The 21,564-nt window shown below is 41.3% G+C and overlaps 1 protein-coding gene across 1 annotated transcript in view; it reads right to left on the bottom strand.

The window, feature by feature from the left end:
* The window catches only part of POLD1 (DNA polymerase delta 1, catalytic subunit), a 29,096-nt gene extending 13,600 nt beyond the window's left edge, over positions 1-15,496 (bottom strand). The window contains 13 exon segments of the mRNA XM_042476782.1: positions 1,157-1,348; positions 1,583-1,693; positions 2,193-2,333; positions 3,277-3,381; positions 5,035-5,201; positions 6,058-6,187; positions 6,981-7,095; positions 7,845-8,013; positions 8,711-8,836; positions 8,954-9,094; positions 11,275-11,388; positions 11,924-12,138; positions 15,271-15,496. Of these exon segments, the coding sequence (XP_042332716.1) occupies positions 1,157-1,348; positions 1,583-1,693; positions 2,193-2,333; positions 3,277-3,381; positions 5,035-5,201; positions 6,058-6,187; positions 6,981-7,095; positions 7,845-8,013; positions 8,711-8,836; positions 8,954-9,094; positions 11,275-11,388; positions 11,924-12,128 (1,716 nt within the window). The 5' untranslated portion in view covers positions 12,129-12,138; positions 15,271-15,496.
* Positions 15,497-21,564: the final 6,068 nt, after the last annotated feature.

The raw sequence follows: 21,564 nt of genomic DNA, 5'->3' as shown, positions 1-21,564 counted from the left end.
TTGGACCCATTTATTGGGGTTTTTTTAGTAGTCCAAAGTATCCATAGAACTCTTCTCCAGAATCCCATTTCAAATAAGTTGATTTTCTTCCTATCAGCTTTCTTCACTCTCTGGTTTCTAAAGCCTTATATAGAAATTGGAAATACAACGACATAAACAATCCTAATTTAGAATTTAATGATATATCTTTACACTGGTCTAGTTCCTTCATAGCTGTTCCATGTCCTAGTCTTCTAATTTCTTGATTGTAATCTCCATTCTGATTAATGACTAAGCAAATGTATGGAAAAACTAACTATTTCAATGCCTTCATGGTCTTCTTTCAAGTTATGCAAATCATCTGTGATCATTGTTTTTGGTTCAGCTGTAAACCTGCCTTTGCACTTGCTTCCTTGATTTTCTTTGCTAATTGTTCCAAGTTTTTGCTATTGTGTCATCTGTGTATCTTAAACTATTAATGTCCTTTCCTCCAATTTTCACACTTCCTCTGAGTCTAATCCTTTACATATATGTTCAGCGTACACGTTAAATAGATAAGAGTGATAAAATGCAGCTTTGCCTGATCCTCTTGCCAACTGGAAATCATTCCCTTTCTCCATATTTTTTCCAGATGGTTGCCTCATGTCCTGAATGCAGGTTATTGAACAGCCACCTTTAAAATGGTAATAATGGAACCAAAGCTAATGGATTTTGTATGATAAGGAATTATATTTACAACACAATCTACATACTTTACTCAGAAGCAAGCTCTACTGTGTTCAATGTCTTTTAATTCCAGAAAAATGAAGGTTAGACTATAAAACTTTCATTTCCAGGCAAATGAATGAAAGTTAGATTATAAAATGTACTACACACTAAGATGACTATGTGCATATTTTTTAATGCAAGCCTCTAATGATTTAAATATTATGCTTTACTCACTCTAACCACACTGGCACTCTGCAGATGGGTTGGACTACAACCTCCACTATTTAGGATTCCAGCCTTAACACTTGTCACCTCAGTCACCATAGCAAATTGTCATGGAGATGATGTAGTTCAATACATTCATAGGGCACTGGGTTCAGCAAGGCTCAAATACATGAACACTTGTTTATTCTTAACTTTTTCTTTCCCTCCATTCTGATCATGTTGGAGAAATCCAGGTGCCTCTCACCTGCCGCAGGAGCTGAGAGACAACTTTGATTTGCTGCCCTCGTGCCAAGAGGTAGCTGAGTGGGACACCAGTGACTCTTGCCATCTCCATGTAGTTAATGACACACATGAGCTTCTCCAAGAGCCGCAGGGGCAGGTAGGCATCCTTGAGACAATATACAGCCAGCCGTCGACGTGACTGATCCGTACCATTCTGCAAGGAGACAAGAAGAAAAAACATACAAATTTTGCAATTCCCATCATCCATTGCAAATAACCATGCTGGTTGATGGGAGCTAATGTCCATTATCATTCAGAAGGTCATATGTTCCTTATCAAGTTAGTCAACAGAAGGGAGACCAAATGGCCGCCCGAGAAAACTCACCAGATAAGTTTGTACAATTAGACAGGAAAACTTGTCAGCTACATGTTCTGGATACAAACTTACCTGCAGGTCTGTGATAATGGAATGCTGTACATCTTCTTTCTGCTCCTGGAGGAAGTGATAGCTAACAGCATTCAAAGTGTAGGAGCGCAATTTGTAATCTCGCAGCAGAACCTAGAGGGGAGGAAAGCCAAACTAAGACCCAGCAAGATCTAATGGATACAATGCTGGCCTTATATCTATTCAAGATGTGTGCACCTTGGCTATTACTACCTCTCAGCAAATCTTGGAAAAGTTACTTTTTGGGATTACAACTCCCTCAATCGCCCCAGTTAGTGTTGTCAGTGGCCATTCTGGCTGGGCACTATTGAAAGTTCCAAAAAACAAACAAACTTCATTTATATACCACTTCATACCAAACTAGCAGTGTCTAAGCAGTTTACAACTGCAAGTTAATTGCACCCAACAATGTGGGTACTCATTTTAGTGACCTCGGATGAATACAAGCCTGAATTGAGCTTGAGCCCTTGGCTGGCATTGAACTCACAACCTTATGGTTTTGAGTGAGTGGCTGCAATACAGGCATTTAACCACTGTGCCACCAGGGCTCCACAGCTCTGCCTCTCAACCTCCATTTTGCCACCTGCAAAACAGAACTAACAGCTTTTCTTACCTGAAGCAGATCAAACTGGGCTCTGCCTTCTGTGTTAATGACTTTATTCTCTCTCCGACCCATCTGCTTGGACTGGAAGGAAGAGTCCCGGATAACAGATTTGCGTGCAGGAATTCGGCCAAGGAAGGGAAATGTAGAGACCTGAGAACACAGAAAAGTGAATTGGGAGGCATGTTGCAGAAGAGTACAGGGAGTACAGGGAGGGTTACATGTAGGATTATGACAGGCAATTAATGAGTTAAACACATTTTAAGTAACAAAAAGATACACACTATGTTATTGAAAAGCAGGGTTTGTTTTTTATTAAATGATTTGAATTATTTTTAATACCCTATTTTGGGGAGCGTGGCTATGTCAGGAAGGCAGTTAATAAAATTTGCCAGACTGGTCTTTTAGCCAAGGTGCAGCCCATTGTATGCTCTCTTGTGAGTTTTTAATGCAGAAAGGGAAGAAAGGGGTTTTTTTTGGCAGTGGGGTGATTTTTCTTCCCCTCATTTTCCACGTTATGTGGAGGACAGACAAACACGTTACTTGACTTCTTTATGTTACTGCATGCTGAGCATGTATACATACCACTGCACATTAAAATTTATCAAGGGGTATAGTCTTTTCAACTGTGATGTACACTGTTTTGGGAGCAAGAGAGTGCAGAATTTCCAAAGTGGAAATTAATTTTCATTGACACTGTGTCACTCAGACAAAAGAATTCAACTCTCCTGATCTAGAACCTGTTGGACAAATCAATACATGTAAACAATAGGGTCCAAAACACACTGCAGGAATAATCCAGTTTGAGACCGCTTTAACTGCCCTGGCTCAGTGATAGGGAATCCTGGGAATTGTAGTTTGTTGTGGCACCAGAGCTCTCTGACAGAAAAGGCTAATGTATTACAAATTAGTTCCCAGAATTCCCTGGCATTGAGCCATGGCAGTTAAAGCAGTCTCAAACTGGATTATTTCTGCCATGTGTTTTGTACCTAGGAAACATGAACTGCATGTGTTTGAAGAAAGGATGGGTAAAGCTGATAGTGTGAATGAGAACAGAACTGCATTCAGGGAGAAGAGGTAGGAAGAAGGTACTTACCTTCAGAGTCTGGGCACGGTTTATAAGATAGGGAAGATCAAAGTTCTGGATGTTATAACCAGTGATAATGTCAGGGTCCACAGTTCGTATGAATTCTGCCCAGGTCTGGAAGAATAGTGAAGAGTTATTTGGATCGTAGAAATTTTCCACACACTGAGACCACTGTCACTCAAACTGACAGAAGCTCTCATTTTTGTGTATCTCAAACCAAGGTCTTTTCCAGGCCTTGCCACCTGAGTTCAGGAGAAACATAGAAAAAAAGATTTTAAAAAATGCTCCTGCAAATCTCATGTCATGTTCTTGAAATCTAAACAAAGGAAGGCCATCAAGTGACATCTCTTTTACAAACAAGAGTGTTTGTAGCCTTCTACAAGGGGTAGGGAAGAAATGCTGTTCAACAGAGTACATGGAACTGAACCAAAACATTTTATGACATGAGGTAAAGGAGATGCTGCCCCTGCAGTTGAATGTTAACTCAGTATTAATGACAAAACAATTGTACCAGAAGCAGCAGGCTAGTTTAAGGGCTATATAGGAGTGGACAAAGAACTCAAAACGAACACCCAAGGGACCACCGCTGCTGTCATTCAGCACCTGCTGCCTGTGGTGACTGATTTATTCCACCTAGAAGCAGTACCAGCTTCAAAAGTACATAAAGACACAAGATTTGGTCACCAGAATCTCTAGCAAACTGAACCTCTGAGGGTTTTGGAGCTGACAGCATTTGGGGGATAACTTCAAAAAAGACCCAGTGTAAGTTAGAAATAGTTTAACTTCAAATAAAGGGCTCCTTATATCTTTACAAGCACTGGTGTTGGAAATATTCCTAGTCAAGATACCAGGCCTCCTCATTCCCAGTTCAATTTTTTTTTCTAATTACAGCAGTATAAAAAAAGGACACATTAGAAGAAAGAGGAAACAATGAATAGAGCAGCCATATATCCATCTACTGACCCTTTTCCCACAAAGAATGTTTCTGGAAAGCAGTCAGAAAGATTCTTAAGTGGAGAATGTTTTTAAGCATTCCCTTTTCTTTCAGCAGAGAGCAAAGCATTCTGCAGATGCAACCTCTTAAAGGGGGGGAGGGGTTTCAAGGAAATCTTTTTTTGCAGTAAAGTCTGCTATTCATCTTCAGCTTCTTTGCTGTAGAATGTTCCAAGGGGCAAGTCCAGGGTATTTTGCTGCCTGAGGGAAATGACAAGATGCTCCCTCCTAAATTACACATATAGACACTGAGTTGGCAGTTGAATCTTACTTTAATAATGGGGATGAATAGCATCCTCAACCACACTTAAGGGCAGCAAGACAGTTTAAGGGGTAAAAGATACAGCATGTGGCACACACTGCTCTGCCTTCCAACACAAAATAAGGGCTGGGGGTCTCAGGCATTGCTGTCTCTGCCTTTTTAGGCAGTTCCCTCATTTTGTCTACTGGCAAAACCAATACTGAGGTCCACTAGCTCCTTCAAGGCCAGGCACCTAGAAGTAAGGAGGTTGCCCCATTTCCTTTATATTCAGACATAATTCTCAAATGCATACATAATACCTTCTCCCCACATTCTCAGCTCATCCTGGATCTTTCTACAGCATTCCACCATACTAACCAGTGTCCCTTACCACCAATTGACTGCTGCCCCTCAGATCCATAGGCCCTATCATTCAGGCCTCACCCCATCTTCATAACTGTGTCAAGTTAATTTTATGGAATACAAATCTCCCAACCAACGTCTCTTTGTGGTCCAAAATTTATTATTATTACCTTGAGTAGTTCCTCCTCCTTTCTGAAACAGAGCACCTGGGAACCAACAATCTGGGCACAGCTCTGCAAAGTGAAGACATTACGCACAAAGGGGTCTTTCTCCCCCTGGCGTAGGACCATATTGGCAATCTGAATCACTGGGTCCTTCTCTGGTTCAGGGAAAATGCCTGAACAGAAACATACAAGTGGATGATTAACACCAGAACTGCTCCCCACTCCCAACCCACCATCCTATCCTTCAGTAGATATCCCAGCAATTCCCAAACTTAGGTTCTCAGATTTGTTGGGCATCAGCTTCCAGAAGCTCCAGCCACTATGGCCACTGGGCAAGGATTCTGAGTTCTGAACCAAAAAGCTCTAAGGCCCTAAGTCTGGGAACTATGGACTCTGGGGGGTAAGCATTCACGTGGACACCTAACTAGAATAGATCCACTGTCACATTTTTAACTCCTTATAACAGGAACACATTGAAGGTTCATCTTACAACCCCTTAGGCCATACTCTGTCCCACTGTCAGGAAAAGGATGGTGTTTTCGTTAGTTCCAAGCCTTGCCAAAAGACATTCTGCTCCTAACAATATTGTGAAGTAATTGTTCACCCTGAAATTGAATGAATATCACGTTCCACTATTGACCCACCATATTAACATAGTTTACCCAAACAATCTGCCTGGTGCATGCAGCCAAAACAACTTTTTCAGCCAGGGCAAACAACAATTCTCAGTTTGCCAGATCTGCTGCACAAGTCACCTCCTAACGAATCAGGTTTTGATAGACTGGAAAACCTTCTCAAGTCTCTGCCAAGTCTCTGCTGATCTAAAGAGCAGACATTTTTATATTTGATGTTCCAAAGAGATCTATGTATGCCAGACTGTCCCATGCTAAAATCATTTCAGAGTTATAAACTTTTAGTTGTTATAAAATGGGTGATTATCCAGAAAGATTTTAGATAGCTAGTCACCTACACCTAGAAGCTGAATCTATTTTACCATGCTGCAGTTAGCCCCCTCAACTTTCGATATACCTTTGCGTCCGGCACATTCAATATCAAAACTGAGCACACGTAAAGGTGCAATGCGTTGCCACTCTCCTTCAGGTGGATGGCTAATGAAGTTCATCCAAGCCACATCAGCCTCCAGCTGACAAAGCGACACCTACAGGTGGGGGAAAAAAGGCAGAATAACTGAGACGTTTTTACAGCCTTTAACAAGCAAGCTCCCACAACCTGCTTCTAGTTTATCTAAAACACTCTTCAGACTTAATAGTGCTTGTGTGCTTTCTAAATCTAAGCCCACATATGCTGCACCCACATCTTCTAGAACAGACGTCCCTTCTCTGGGTACCTTGCAACTAACTGGATCCCTGTACCACCAAACTTTGACCAAGCACCTCCATCATATCTGGCCCCTCATATCTGCAGGGGTTCGGTTCTGGACCCCCGCCCCCCCCCCCCCGCGCCGGTGAATTCCACAGGACCTCAAGTCCCATTCTGCCCAATCATGGCAAGACATACATAACAACTGCACTGGTGTGACTGCATACATGTACTGCTATTGTGGAGAACAGGGCAGGACCATCCATGGATGCTCCAATCCGTGGATAGAAAGAGCCACTTGTACAAGAATTCACATGCGCCGCACCACTTCACAAGAAATCTTATTTGCTCTTGACAAGTATGATCCAATCATAGTTTAACATCTGATTCCAACTTCTCAAGCAGTGGTCCCCCAGACAGTGGTGGATATCAACTTCTAGAAAACCCATCCAACATGGTCACTGCTCAGGCAGAATGGGAATTATTATCCAACAAAATCTGTAGGATTACACATTCTGCACCAATTCCTTAAAGGTTTTCAGTGAGTTATTTGCTGGGTAAAGACAAGTTTTATGCCTACAGAATTATGAATGAGCCCTTATGCTACCTCCCTGCACCCTAGCCGATAGCACCTTGGGTGGATTCTCCTTGCTAGATTCTCCAGCAGACTGTTCTTGCCGCAGATGATACTTTCCAGCAGGCAATTCAATCCAGTTGCATCCGACAACGTCCCTGTCCACCATGAACCTAAATTGGAAGAAAAATCTTGAGTATGATGGGAGCTGGATAGCAAGACTTGAAAATTCACATCTTCCCCACCAGCCTCAAATTTATTTTTAAAGGTTTTTTTTATCACCATTCTCAAGAAAAAGTTATCATAAAGCAGTTTACAAATAAGGTTGGAGAATAATTTAGAAGATAAACTTCATAAAGACATAAAGGGGGAAGGCTGAAGGAGAGCATATGAGAGCATTAAGTGCATAGTTACTTTCAGTACAAGCAAAATCTATCCAGAAATGCTTGTATCCCACTTCTGCTCATGTAAAACCACAGGATCCTAGTTAAGTAACAGCTTCTCTACAACCAAAACATGCAAGAACACAAAACCTTATCTAATCCTTTTCTTATTTCTATTTCTAAGCCTTTTCCAAATAGCATACAGTTCCAAGTAACTACAACTATTGAAGAGAGCCAACGTTGTGTAATGGTTTGAGAATTGGCTACAACACTGGAGATCAGGGTTCAAATCCCAACTCAGCCATGGAAATCCACTGGGTAACCTTGGGCAAGTCACACACTCTCAGCCCCATAAAATCCCATGATAGGTTCACCTTAGGGTCACCTTAAGTCGGAAATTACTTGAAGGCACACAACAACAAACAGCTATTGAAAACTTCATTTTGTCAAGAATGCACAGCATTAGTAGGTGTACCACAAGAAAGTAAGATAAGCTGTTTTAAAGGTGGAAAGCAAAGTGTCTCAACAGTGGGTCCTACCTGATTTCAAAATCAATATTAGCCTCATAGGCTTGATAATGGTGTACCCCTAAAGTTCCACACCGTAGCCCTTGTTCTAACAATCTCTTTGCTGGTGCAATTAGTCGGGGCATTGCCATAGTAATTTTCAAGAAAGGTATGAGATTTTCCCCATGGTAGCCATACATGCCTATAGTGAGAGAAGTCATAAAAATATTTCAGTCTCTTTTGAAGACTATGGATCCCCTTACCACATTTTCCCCACCCTAATTTGTCTATACTATAATCAACAGCTTTAATATCTGCATCTCTCCACTTCCACCAATTCTGCACATCCAGGGAAGACTGTATTTCATACAGTAGGCTCATAAACATTATGAACCCACAAGAATAAAAACAGATACTGTTTTCATCAGGTTTCACTCTTTGGAGTTTGGAAAAACTTATTACAAGCTATCAAATAAACGGCTCTTTAAACACCCAGATTGGGTGAGAGACTAGGATGGATTGGTCTCTCTTCTAAGAGCCCTTAAAAGAAGTGTTAGGGAAACTTTGGCTTGCAGATTATTTTTTAGTACAATCTCCACTTTTATTATCTGAAAGGACAAAAGTTCCACACTCATGTAGTAAAGGCTTCTCACATCTTTACAAACATAACACAATCTTATCCACTGAAGACTAGCACAGCTATTACAAAAGCACAGAAGGATAATAGTGAAAACAACAGAAGAATACCACTAATAGCAAGGAGAAAGTGGCAACCTTGTTTGAGATACTGATAGAGTGGGGTTGCTGTGGTTTTAAGGATAGCAAGCACCCCAAATCCGGGCTTAACCAAACATCTCCCTGACTGCATACACATAAATCTGTTTTTCAAAAGTGCTCACTTTGTTTGTTGCAGATCTCCACTGCCAAAACAACTTGGCTAAGACCATCCTTGTTGGACCGCATGTCCCGGATGACAGCCGCATTCAGCTCCCGCTGAAATTCAGCCAGGTGCTCTGCTTGGAACCCTAAGGAAAAAGTAAACAAGGCAGAGAGAAAAGTGAGAATAGGGAATTATTTATATGGAAAGATAAAGAAGATGGTTTTGTAGGATTCCCTTTCCTGTATTCTAACTGCACACTCACCAGCCTGGGCAGGCACATAAAAATATGGAGCAAAACCATGGATGTGACAGCAGATACTATTGCCAGCTTCAGTGACACCAAACATCCTCAAAACTGGAACTGGGCCCTGAGTGGATCCTGGGAATCCAGGAATGTGAGTACCTGCATCCAGTAAATGAGGAAAACTCGATCAGATGTTGACAGTCAATAACGTACAATGTCTTTCTGCTAAAAAAATTCTTCATGTGCATAAACTGCTTCGTTAGTACAGTGGGGAAAATGATAAGTGCAAGTCAAAAGGCTGTTTAAGGTTATTTTAAGTCACCTTTTATTTTTTAAAAAAAATCTTTGTCCACCTTATTTTATCAGCTTTTTATTTCTACAGCCATCAGAGCTAGCATCTTCTACCCACCCACCCACTCAACAACCACAACAAAAAGGAAGTCAGATTTTTTAAAAGTGTTGCATACAGATTTCCAAAGACACCTTCCTACAAGTATTTCTCTACATACACACACACACACACACACACACACAGACAAAGGGATTTATGTTAGTCTTTGGTTAGATTGTTCAGAAATGCTGGGGAAATGTGATAGTAACAATGACAAAAATTACAAATAAAAATATAACATTTCAAAGGAAAACACAGATGTTATCAATATGCACTGGAGAAAAACAAAATCTACAAGATAAAAAATTAATTACATTTTTAGTATATGAAACTAGGGTAATCTTAGAATCATAGAATCGTAGAGTTGGAAGAGACCACAAGGGCCATCCAGTCCAATCCCCTGCCATGCAGGAAATCACAATCAAAGCATCCCCGACAGATGGTCATCCAGCCTCTGCTTAAAGACCTCCAAAGAAGGAGACTCCACTACACTCCGAGGGAGTGTGTTCCACTGTCGAACTGCCCTTACTGTCAGGAAGTTACTTGGAAAAATGTAAATATGAAATGTTGATGGAATAACATCTGGGAGATTACACTGATGGAAAAGTTAACATGTATAGCTACAGCAGTAGAAAACACTGACAAAAGCAATGAAGTTTGGAACATTTAGTTCCTCCTTTATACAATATGTGAATAAACATAAAGAAGAAAGGAAGCCACCAGAGATGTACACACCATTTTGGATAGATATTTTCTGAAAAAGGTGTCTTTTGTTCATGTAATGCAGGTAACAACTTTGGTTCATTCTCTTTGTGTACCTGCAGATCCCATCAGGATAGATAATTATTTTTGCAAATGTCCTCTAATATATATGGGCAGTGGCATGACTAGGAGTGGAGGGGGGCGGTTTACAGACCACACCAGGGGACACCCAAAGGGAGGGTGACAGCGCTGCTCCTGAAACACCTACTTTTTGGCAGAAATGGGCTGTGACATTCATCTGCATCCCTTTAAAATGCTTTAAAAGATGGTGGGAGTAGAGTGAAACTCAATGGGAGGAGAACGGAGAGGCTCTAGAATTTTTTAAAATTAAAATTTCAAAATTTTACATGTTTAAATGTTTTAAATTTTTTAAAAAATTTAAAATTAGTAAATTCTTTTTAAATTTTCTTTGAAAAATGCATTTTCACCAAATCTTCACTATGCATATGTAAATACATTTAGGTTGTGCATATGATATTGTAATTTGAAGGTATAATTTTAACTTTGCTAGTTGTTTATGTCAGAACTATTAGCATTACACTCAGTGGTATATGGGAACCATGATTTATGAGTAACATTAGTGCAAAAAAGCATTGCTAAGGATTCTGTATGGAGGTCAATGGGAGGGTGTCACCAGCCCTAGGGATGCCACTGTACACGGGTACCTGTACAAGGAAGAAAAGGGCGCTGAGAGCAGGGAGAGAAGCTGCTCTCCTGTGGCTTGAACTTTGTTTCTTCTGTGGTGAGGAAGCTATTTGAGCCAATGGAACCAACATATGGAATTTTTGATTATGGAGTCATTTGCATTTTTAAATCATATCAACAAATTGTAATATTTTTTATTTTGGTTGTGTGTGTGTGTGTGTGTCTTCCCACAACTCAGCAATAAGAAAAATAGGATGATTCCAGTCTCTCTGGGGAATTCCAGACTTGCCCACTCTGCCTGGCAAGCAAAGCTGGCGACATTATGGGGCTATTGTACCTATCAAAAGCCCCAAGAATTATAACAGCACCAGAACTTCCCCTCCAGCAGCAAGGAGTCATTGTTTAGTCAGATAAAACAGATACCTTGTTCTGCAAACCCTTTACCAGGAAGAACAGAACCATGTAGTCTCAGCCCATCTACCCTGCAAAGCCTTCAAGTACTCGCCACCAGTATCTCAACCTGCTTATGGTACATACTCACCCACGTAGTAATCTAATTCCAGTTGCTGGAAACACAACGCCTCCTTTTTGGGGTTTATTTTGGGAGGCAGTGGTCTCTGCCACTTGGGGTTACTCACTGATGAGAAGAGATTACCTGAAGGGAAGTCAGAAACCCAGAATAGAGGTGAGCACCAATCCTCTTTTTGCCAGTCCCAAAACCTGAAAAACTAAAGAACAGACTTTCCCCAAGGTCAATCTTCTTGTTTGAAAGTGAGGAAAAAGAGAGAGGCAGCATAGAGAGAGAGACAGAGAGATTTCTTGAACTGGTACTTGAAAAGTGGTATTTATTAAGATATGTGTTATGTTCTATATTATTCTGTTACTCAGGGAACCACAATGGAACAACTGTCAAATTCATTACTAAACTAAAGTAAATCCTATAATAAAGAATATAGATAACTTTCATAATACAATAGATAGATAGATAGATAGATAGATAGATAGATTTAATTTAGCATATATTCATGTCAAAAACCAAGAGTTCACACAACACAGCAATCATACTGCTTTGGAAGACAGATGCCAAACAGTCTACGTAGCTGCTTCACTGCTTTTTCACTTCAACCCAAAGTCCCTCAGCCTCACCTACCTAGGGAGTGTTCTCCCTATTTTGTCCCCATCTAACTCACCAATGGGAATGGCATCTGGGGCCAGCTGTGCTTCCTTTGCCTCCAGAGCCATTTCAGATTCCAGATCTTCCAGAAAAGCCAATTCCTCCTCAAACTGGGAAGGACCATCTTCCTCCCAATCCCCTCCTCGTGGTTTTTTCCATTGTGACAAAGCGGGATCCCCTTTGCCAGAGCCTGCTGTAGAAGCCTTCCGTTTGTTCTCCATCTTGGCATTCCTACAAAAACAAATGATGTCCCCATGTCAGCAATCAGCCCACTCCCTGATCAAAGCCAAAGTCTTCCCCAAAGGCCTCCATACCTTTTGGATACACATTCAGAGCAGAATCAGAATAGGATATGCCAATGCCAGTTACCTGTACTCCATATCCCTGTCACAAGCAGCTGTTCTCACATTCTTTGGTGTCAAGAGTAGAACTGCCTTTCACCCATTCCAGGTACATTACCAATGTACAGGCTTTGCTTACACTGATTAAAAGCATTATTGTCAAATTGCTTCACATCTTTTTTTCATTTGCACAGAGTTAAACTGAAGAGCTAATTAAGACACTTAAAGACAAAACATAAAGGACTGTTAATTGGTTTAGATTACTAGAAGATTTTGAATAAATATTAGGAGGGGGAAAGGTGGGTTATAAAAAGTAACAAGCAAGGAAAGGTGTTCTCTGTATTTACAGTAATTGGAAAAGTCCTTATTCTTGGGTCTCTTGAGCCTGAGGTGGCACTTGAGGTCCAGTACACATCTCCAAACTGAAGGGCTTGGCTTGTTTGCTCAGAATTGACTGTTCGTCAGGGGAATGGATTGCCTTGGTAGGCAGTGGACTCTCCTTCACTAGAAGTTTTTGTACAAAGCTTGGGTTATCATCTGTCAGGAATACTTTAATTAGAGGTTTAATATATCTCCAGCAGGGGATATGACTAGATTACTTCTGGGATCCCCTCCAACTGTACAATGCTATGATTATACAGAACACTCTGTAGACATTTTTACATAAAGCAGCCTTGACAGCTGCAATGATCAATGGCGGCAGGGGATGATCACCCATTGCCCCTTTTATCCACTTAAAATCCATTTCCCAAACACAAAGGAACAGAGACCCTCAAATTTTCCTCCATGTTGAGAGAAACAACTTGGAGGCAGCCATTTTGAGAAGAAAAACACTAGGAAGGGAAAGGGATGTGCAGATCAAAACAGCAGTCACCCTACATTTGGAGATACTTCAGATATCTAGTGTGAGAATTTTGTCCATAGCCACAATCAAAGCAGCACAGAAGGATGAATCAGATGCAGGTACCACTAGGATTAGACTTTCACAAATGATTAGCCAACTGCTATGTAAAATGGCAAGTAGGGATGATACAAAAAATAATGCCTGACACCACTTTAAGTGCTGTAGCTCCATCCTATGGAATCCTGGGATTTGTAATTTTACAATACCAGCCAGAGGGCTGGTTCCTCACAAAACTACTCATCCCAGAATTCTGTAGGATGGTGCTGTAGCAGTTAAAGTGGTGTCAATCTGCATTGTTTTCTTCTGTGTACATGCACCCCTAGCCCTAAGTTTGATGGATAACTCACAGATCTTTTATTGACATACCAGAAGGAATAGCACCCTAACACAACCTCACAACACATAATACTTGAAAAGGAGGTACCACTTGCATTGCAAGTACAACCATAAAGCTGGATGAGCTTCACTCACTATTTACACAATTCTCCTCCACAACTACCCTCCTTCACCTTTTGTTATTGTTGATAACTGCTTTCGAATTGGCCGCAAGCCATGGCGACCCTATGGATGATACATCTCTAAGATCCCCCTGTCCTCCAGTGCTCCACACACTCCCTGTAATTTCAGGCCTGTGATCTCCCCGATTGAGTCTCTCCATCTTGTATGTAGCCTCCCTCTCTTTTTGCTCCCTTCCAGCTTTCCTACCATTATTGTCGTTCCTAATGAATCATGCTGTCTCATGATGTGGCTAAAGTACGACAGCTTCAGTTTAACCATCTTGGCTTCCAGGGAGAGTTCAGGGACCCATTTGTTTGTCTTCTTGGTCACCCTTAGTATTCTCAGCGCTCTTCTCCAGCAAACAAGTTGGTTTTCTTCCTATCTGCTTTCTATGCTGTCCAGCTCTCACATGTCTACATCTACATGGGACATCTCCAAGCCCCACTATCTCACACTGCTCTGTTTCAGGGTTGCAGATTGATGTCCATGACCTCCCTAATTCTGTTGCAAATATGATATGTATATACTTTGTTGTTATTGTGATATTGTTTTATTCAAAGGTCATTGGCCAAACGCAATAAAATTTGACTGACTGACTGACCTCCCTGAGGGCCAAAACAACACCCCAGAAGTAATCCAGTTTGACACTGCTTTAACTGCGCTGGCTCAATGCTAGTGAAACACGGAAACTGTAGTTCTGTGAGACGTTTAACCTTCTCTGTCGGAGGCAGCTCCGGTGCCACAACAAACTAGAGTTCCCAGGATTCCCTTGCACTGAGCCAGGGCAGTCAAAGCGGTCTCAGACAGGGTTATTTCTGCAGCGTGCTTTTGGACCCGAGTCTCTTTTCCAGTACATCTTGAATTAGCTGATTTTCTTCCTAATTCTACACTCATTCCTCTATATTTGTGGCTTTGATTAACATGTTCTCTCTAGGAAGATCTAGGCCCTCCAGTGCAACTCTATGGTCAACTTTAACTAAAGGTTGCGCTGAAAGACCTAGAGATTCCTAGAGAGGAGTCCTCTCAGGTAAAAACAGTGTTTTTGTAACATGTGTGGTTTTTCCATATTCAGGGGGGGGCCTTGTGCCCAAACCCTGGCGAATACGGAGGGGCGAGCGTGCTTTCCTCGCTCACGCAGCCCACCAGGAATTCTGCCCTTGGAAATGTCACTGTTTTGGACTACAGCTTCCTCACACACCAGTCTCTATGGCACTGAACATGGTGGCTCATGGATTGTGAGAACTGTAGTCCAAACATGTCATTTATCCCACAGAGTCCTTTCCCCGGTCATGGCCCCAAGAGCAGCCATGCATCTCATCCCCACCCACTCCCCAGAACCCTTGGAGTTCCAGTGGTCCACAAACTGTGCTCTTTCAGGGGATTCTGGACTTCAACTCCCAGAATCCCACACCATTCGCCAACAAGGCTGAGGCTTCTGGGAGTTGAAGTCCAAAATTCCCTTAAAGAGGACAGTTTGGGCCCACCCTTCAAAAAAGCCCTCAACTATGGGTTCATTCGCTTCGCAAACATCTTTCTCGCAACGACAACAGACTCAACAAGCGACTTGTTGTTGTTGTTGTTGTCCCCATTTCCCTCAGCGCCCCCCAAAACCCTTCTCACCTCACACTCCCCTTTTGTCCCTCTGCAGCACTCTCCCGCCAACCAGTTCAGGGGAGGAGCCTGCTTCCTCAGTGCCTTGTTGCCATGCCAACGCTCTCTTCATTGGCCGCCGCCGCCGGAGAGTGACAAGGAACCAAACTCTCGGATTTCCGTCAGCCGCCGAACGCAACACGCATGCGCATCTCTGACTCCGGGCGCGCTACTGCCGCCATCTTTAGAGTGGGCGGAAAAGAGAGCGTCCGTCCAAACGCGCAGGCGCAGAAGCTCTCAGAACTCCTGAGTGAGTGAGAATGTGGGGGAACAGATAGGGAAAAAAAGACACAGGGTTTAATAAGGCTTCGTTATTACTTCGATTATTTCTCTTTTAAAAAAATATTTGTATTATTATTAATAATATAACGTACTTAAAACAGTATTTTAAAAATTCTGGTGCCACCAAAAAAAACCCCATCTACACTTCCCAGAATTCCATAGCATTGAGCCATGGCAGTTAAAGTAATGCCAACCTGGATTATATCTCTTTTTTAAAAAAATAATTGTATTATTATTTAAAATAATAATATTAATAATAATATAGCATACTTAAAATAGTATTTTTTAGAATCTTATACATAATATGCATATACAATATATTATAAATCACATTATTTATCTTTTCTTAATTAACTTATCAAAATCTTATCCATATTAAACCATTTAATACTGACTAAACCAATATCTTTTTTAAAAACACACAGAAATTATTATTGATATCTTCATTCTTATGTCTATCCTTTTTCCCAACATAAACTATTCATAATTCCACTAAAGTGTAATACTATTAATTTATCATTAATTAACTTATCTCTGTAACCAAATGCACCCCTTCGCCAGAGCCTAATATCTTCATGTTATTCTATCTTCCAAAACAGGAGCTCTTTTACTAGAACCTTTTGTACAAATACCTTCCATAATGCTTCAAAATCATTCCTCTTTATTCTTTTTTTTTAAAACCTTAATTTCACATGTTAACTTATCATTAATTGCCATTTTCCATTTTTTCGGCTATAATTAGTCTTGCTTCTGTTAATAAATTTGTAATTAAATCCTTCATAGCCTGGGTGCAGACCTGGATAATTTCTGCAGTGCGGATGCAACCTTAAATTACACAAGCAGGTGAACTAATAGGCTGGGATGCTGCCCCTTTCCTATCAGGATCAGGACTATGGCAACCACATGCTGCAGCCCCGATCCGGCCTTTCCAGGGCATGAAAAGGAGCCACAAAAAGCATCTCCTTTTCGTGCCCTGGAAAGGGCGCCATAACTGCGTTGCCACAGCTTGGCATTGCCCCTTCGGTGCTGCGTAGTATGGACACAGCGCCAGAGAAATACCATGACGCTCCTCTGTGTCCTATTCTCTGGGGCAGCAGATACCAAGCCTGCTCCATCTTCAACACGACATCCCTTCAAATATTTAAACATGCCTATCATATCACCTCAACCTTCTCTTCTCCAGGGTAAACATACCCAGCTCCCTAAGTCACTCCTCATAAGGCATGGCTTCCAGACCTTTCACCATTTTGGACACCCTCCAGTCACTCCAGCTTGTCGCCATCCTTTTTGAATTGTGGTGCACAGAATGCCTAGACAAATGTGTATCGCACAAAGATCAGTGGTGCTTATCCCCAGCGAGGTGTGTAGGAACAGAGGTGTGTTCCTGGGCATTATTTCTTGAACACAGAATTTGATAACCAGAGATACACTAAACAGGGAAAGAACAGGGACGAGTTTTTGAACCACAAAAAGGGTTATTGACCAAAAGACAGGTTCAGAATGAACCAAAGGCAGTCCATTCTGAGGACAAGTGGCCACTTTGTGATTATCTCTATAGCTAGCTCCACTCCTCAACATCAGCAATCTATGACACAATATTACTAGCAGAAAACATCATAGACTTGGAACAATTCCCAAAAAAAGGTAAAGGAAGAAGTGCAAAGGCAGGCTTATTGCTAAACATAAAGAAAATAAAAATAATGACCACAGAAGATCTACATAAATTCAACGTAGATAATGAGGAAATCGAAATAGTTAAAGATTTCCTCTACAGTACCTTGAATCAAATATTGATCAAAATGGAGACTGTGGTCAAGAAATCAGAAGAAGACTAGGAATGGGAAGGGCAGCTATGAAAGAGCTGAACAAGATCCTAAAGAGTAAAGATACACGACTGAGAACTAAAGTCCGAATTGTCCAAGCCATTGTTTTCTGCGTCACCATGTACAGATTTGAAAGCCAGACAGTGAAGAAAGCAGATAAGAGGAAAATCAACTAATTTGAGATGTGGTGCTGGAGAAGAGTGCTGAATATTGCAGACAGCCAGAAAGTCAAACAAATGGGTACTAGAGCAGATTAAGCTTGAACTCTCTCTTGAAGTGACTAAATTGAGGCTGAATGCCAAATGCATCTGAGTAAGTAAGCTTAAGTCTACAAAAGCTCATGCTGCCAATATCTTTCTTTCAGTTAGTCTCAGAGGTGCTACAAGATCTCTGTATATACTAAATTGAGGCTTTTGTACTTTTGCTACCTCATGAGGAATAATAAATAATTAGAAAAGACAATGATGATAGGAAAGGTGTAAGGCAGTAGAAAGAGAGGAAGACCACATGCCAGATGGTTAGAGTCAATCAGGGAGGACATAGGCATGAGCCTGAAGGACCTGAGTAGAGTGGTAGAGGATGGGGATCTGGAGATGTCTCATCCACAGGGTCACCATGAATCAAGGTGGATTCCAGGGCAATGAACAACAACAATAACAACCGCTACCAATGGCACTGCTCACACTTTGTCAGTGAAAGTCATGACTAAACGTGTTGGGCAGACGAGCCTGCATATTTTGTCTCATATAGCTTCTACAAGGGCTAAACAATTAACATTATTTGAAAGCTGAAAAACTGGACTGGATAAAAGTCTCCCTGAGATGGTATGCTCATGCATCCCCTTTGTCATGTGGTGAATCTGAAATGGTCGCAAAGGCAAATATCAATTAGGTAAAATTGTCATGACTCATGAGCATCTTTTTGAGTTCATCAGAGCTCGTCTTCAGTTTGCATGTTGAGACAAAGATATGCCAGAGGTATAGCCCATAGGGAGAGTGTAATAATTTTGGCAACTTATTTGTTATTTTTCCACCTTTGTGACTTTTTTTTAATAGATACGAAAGGCCTAACATTATTGGGCACAAGCTGTGGGCCATATGTGTTAAGAGACCTACTGCCAGCGTATGGAGCGTCATGGTCTGATTGCACAATTTCCTTCCTGTCTGCACACTTGCAATCTCAGAGCTGGCAGACTGCTTTAGACAGAATGAGATGGCTGTTTTGGAGAATAGATTCTGGGAAACAGCAGCATGCCACCAGCCATTTTTTTCTGAGCTCCCAGGCCCCATTCACACTACAAAAATAACCCAGGAAGAATCCAGGTTATTTCCTTGGTTTTCACCCTTAATGCACTCGGTGCACTTTGGTGAAGAGGGGCTACCAAAAAACCCACTTAACACAAGATATTCGAAACTGGATCCCCCCCCAAGTTTTCCTGAAAGATCCGCATTAATCCACATCTTCAGCAGTCTGAATACGCTTCCGAATCAATTTGGATTACTCTGTATCGTTCAAAGGAATGCCCATCCCGAAACGATGACATGTGTGAATAACACAAGGGTTAAAACGACACAGTGAGATTCGCAAACCCAAAACGTAATGGGAACAATGATCCAGATTTGCATCAGCGTGGCGATCCACATCTTCTCAGGAGGAAAAACTGAGTGTGAATGCCCATGAGAGAGACCTGCGTGTACCAGTTGTCTTATGCTGCACTCCTCAAACTAATCTGCTGCATAGTGGGCAATGCTATCTATTTGCCAGGGCTGAAGAAAGATTAAACTGCTAGCCCAATTGGCTTCTGTATGTGTATTAGAGATGTGTGTGTGTGTGTGTGTATGTAACATGCTATCTTGCATTTTGCCTTAGGCAGCAAAAAAGTCTTCCGCCAGTCTTGCATGCTCTGCAAATCAGGCAACAGTGCAAAAAGCAATGAGAATTAATAGTGATTTGAAATACTCCTTCTCCCCCCAGGATATGAATGCTGTGGTCAGAAGTGAGGAGGAGGTGGCGAGCTTAATCAAAGTTTGGATAATAACTAGTTCCAAATAACTAGTTATTTGCGATCAAGTCATTTTTCCCAACAGCTTTGTCACATTGCAGTTGCAGTTGACAAGCAATACACTTTGTACCTTTTGTAAGCTCATTTTATACTTGTAGGGCCTCACAAAATGGTGGCAGTAAAGAAGAAAATGTAACTAACAGCTTGTAGTCAGATGTCATACTCATATTTGTTAAAAGTGACTAAAAGTGTCCCCGTTAGTTATTTCTTAGAAATGGGAAAATTAAGAAAATTGTAATACAACTTATTAAAAGTCTAATCCTGGGATCTTAGAACTTTTCAAAGTAACTTTCTCAACTCTGGGCTTCAGAATCCTGAACTAAGTGGGACAACCAGAAGTGTGCCCAGTATTTTAACTGTGACTGTGCCAAAGGCCACTATAAAAAAACAAAGGATGGTTTGTTAAGTATGCAAATAAGAAGATAAGATTGGGACTAAATTGTGAGCAGGGTGCTGGCAGCCATTTTAGCTGCAAGGCAAAATTCATCTGTCAGGTTCTTATAATCCGAATGAATTTCTGTAAACCCTGGTCAATGGTGTGTAGTAAGTTTGGTTCCCATGTAAACCCCCCTATTGTGAAAAAGTTTCCCTTTTCTCACTTCAAGCAAAAGTACTTCCTTTTACCCACTTTTTTAATTGTTGTTTGGGTTTGTTTGCTTGGTCATTGTTTTGCATTTTTAAAGAGTGTACTTGCATAAAAATGCAGGGCTTATAGCAAGGAGTGGTTCCTAACTGGAAAGTGACCTGAATTACAGTCGGCCCTCCATATCCATGGACTTTTTATCCCTGTACCATCCACAGTTTGAAAATATCCCAAAGCAATATACATTCCAATAAGCAAACCTTGATGTTGCTAATTTATATAATGAATGGCATCACTTCGTTTAATGGGATTTGATCACCAACAGATTTTTGTGTCCACAGGGGCTCCTGGAACCAAACGCCAGTGGATACCAAGGGCCCACTGTATGCTTCTGAAGGGAGCTGGCTTCAAATTTTATCTGAAGCCATGTGCTTAATTTTTTAGCAAAATATTGTCTCCTCAGAGTGTCTCACTTCAGTTAACATACTATTTAAATAGCAATCTTAACAAACGATGCACAAGCCCATCTCTTTGTCCAAACTACGTACCATGTTGCTGTTGTGTGCCTTCATTTTCAACTTACGGCAACCCAAGGGTGATCTTATCACTGGGTTTTCATGGCAATATTTATTTGGGGCGGGGCGGGGTTGCCTTTGCCTTTCTGAGGCTGAGAGAGTGTGACTTGCCCAAGGTCAGCCGGTGGATTTCATGTCTGAGCTGGGAATTGAATGGATGAAGGGTAAAGGGAGAGGAGGGAGAGGAATGTGAAAATGGCAGAGAAAACAAGAAGGTAATAGGTATTTGAGACAGCTTGATCCTTCATCACATCTGGGCTTGTTACTTAAGAAGAGGTAGGTGCAATTTAACAGTAGCCTTTCTCTTTGACTAGTGGAAGAGGACTCCAATGACGGGGGCTTAAGTGAGCTGTGGTTCAATAAAAGGAATTTTACCAGGCTCTGAAAAAGTACATAAGTACCATCATACAGTGGGCCCTTGGCATCCACTGAGGTTTGGTTCCAGGACCCACCCACCCCCCATGGATACCAAAATCCGTGGATGCTCAAATCCCATTAAATACAGTGGGGTAGTAAAATGGTGTCAATTATATAAAATGGCAAAATCAAGCTTTGCTTTTTGGAATTTATATCTTTTGTTATATATTTTCAAACTGTTGATGCTTGAATCTGTGGATAAAGAATCCGTGGATACGAAGGGCAACTGTAGTCAACAGTTTTGGAAAGAGAACTCTGTCCTTTCTCATAATTCAGAAGTAACTAAAACTGTTGCATTTTAGCTACTTAAAAGGGAAAAAACTAGTATTTCGTACAAAACAGATCTAAAGAGTAAGGACACACTATAACAGAGTATTGTAGAAATAGTAACAATTACACTGAAAAGGATGTGATGGTACCTCACCCTTGTAGTGGCACAACATTACTTGGCCCTGTCAAGCCTTCCATACTGGGGATGATGACAAGTTACTTATTATATGTAATCAGTTACTTTCAAACTCT

Source organism: Sceloporus undulatus, chromosome 6, assembly GCF_019175285.1.
Source record: "Sceloporus undulatus isolate JIND9_A2432 ecotype Alabama chromosome 6, SceUnd_v1.1, whole genome shotgun sequence".
In the NCBI taxonomy this organism is placed as follows: Eukaryota; Metazoa; Chordata; class Lepidosauria; order Squamata; family Phrynosomatidae; genus Sceloporus; species Sceloporus undulatus.
The sequence above is the reverse complement of the archived record's forward strand: the minus strand, read 5'-3'. Positions and strand labels throughout refer to the sequence as shown.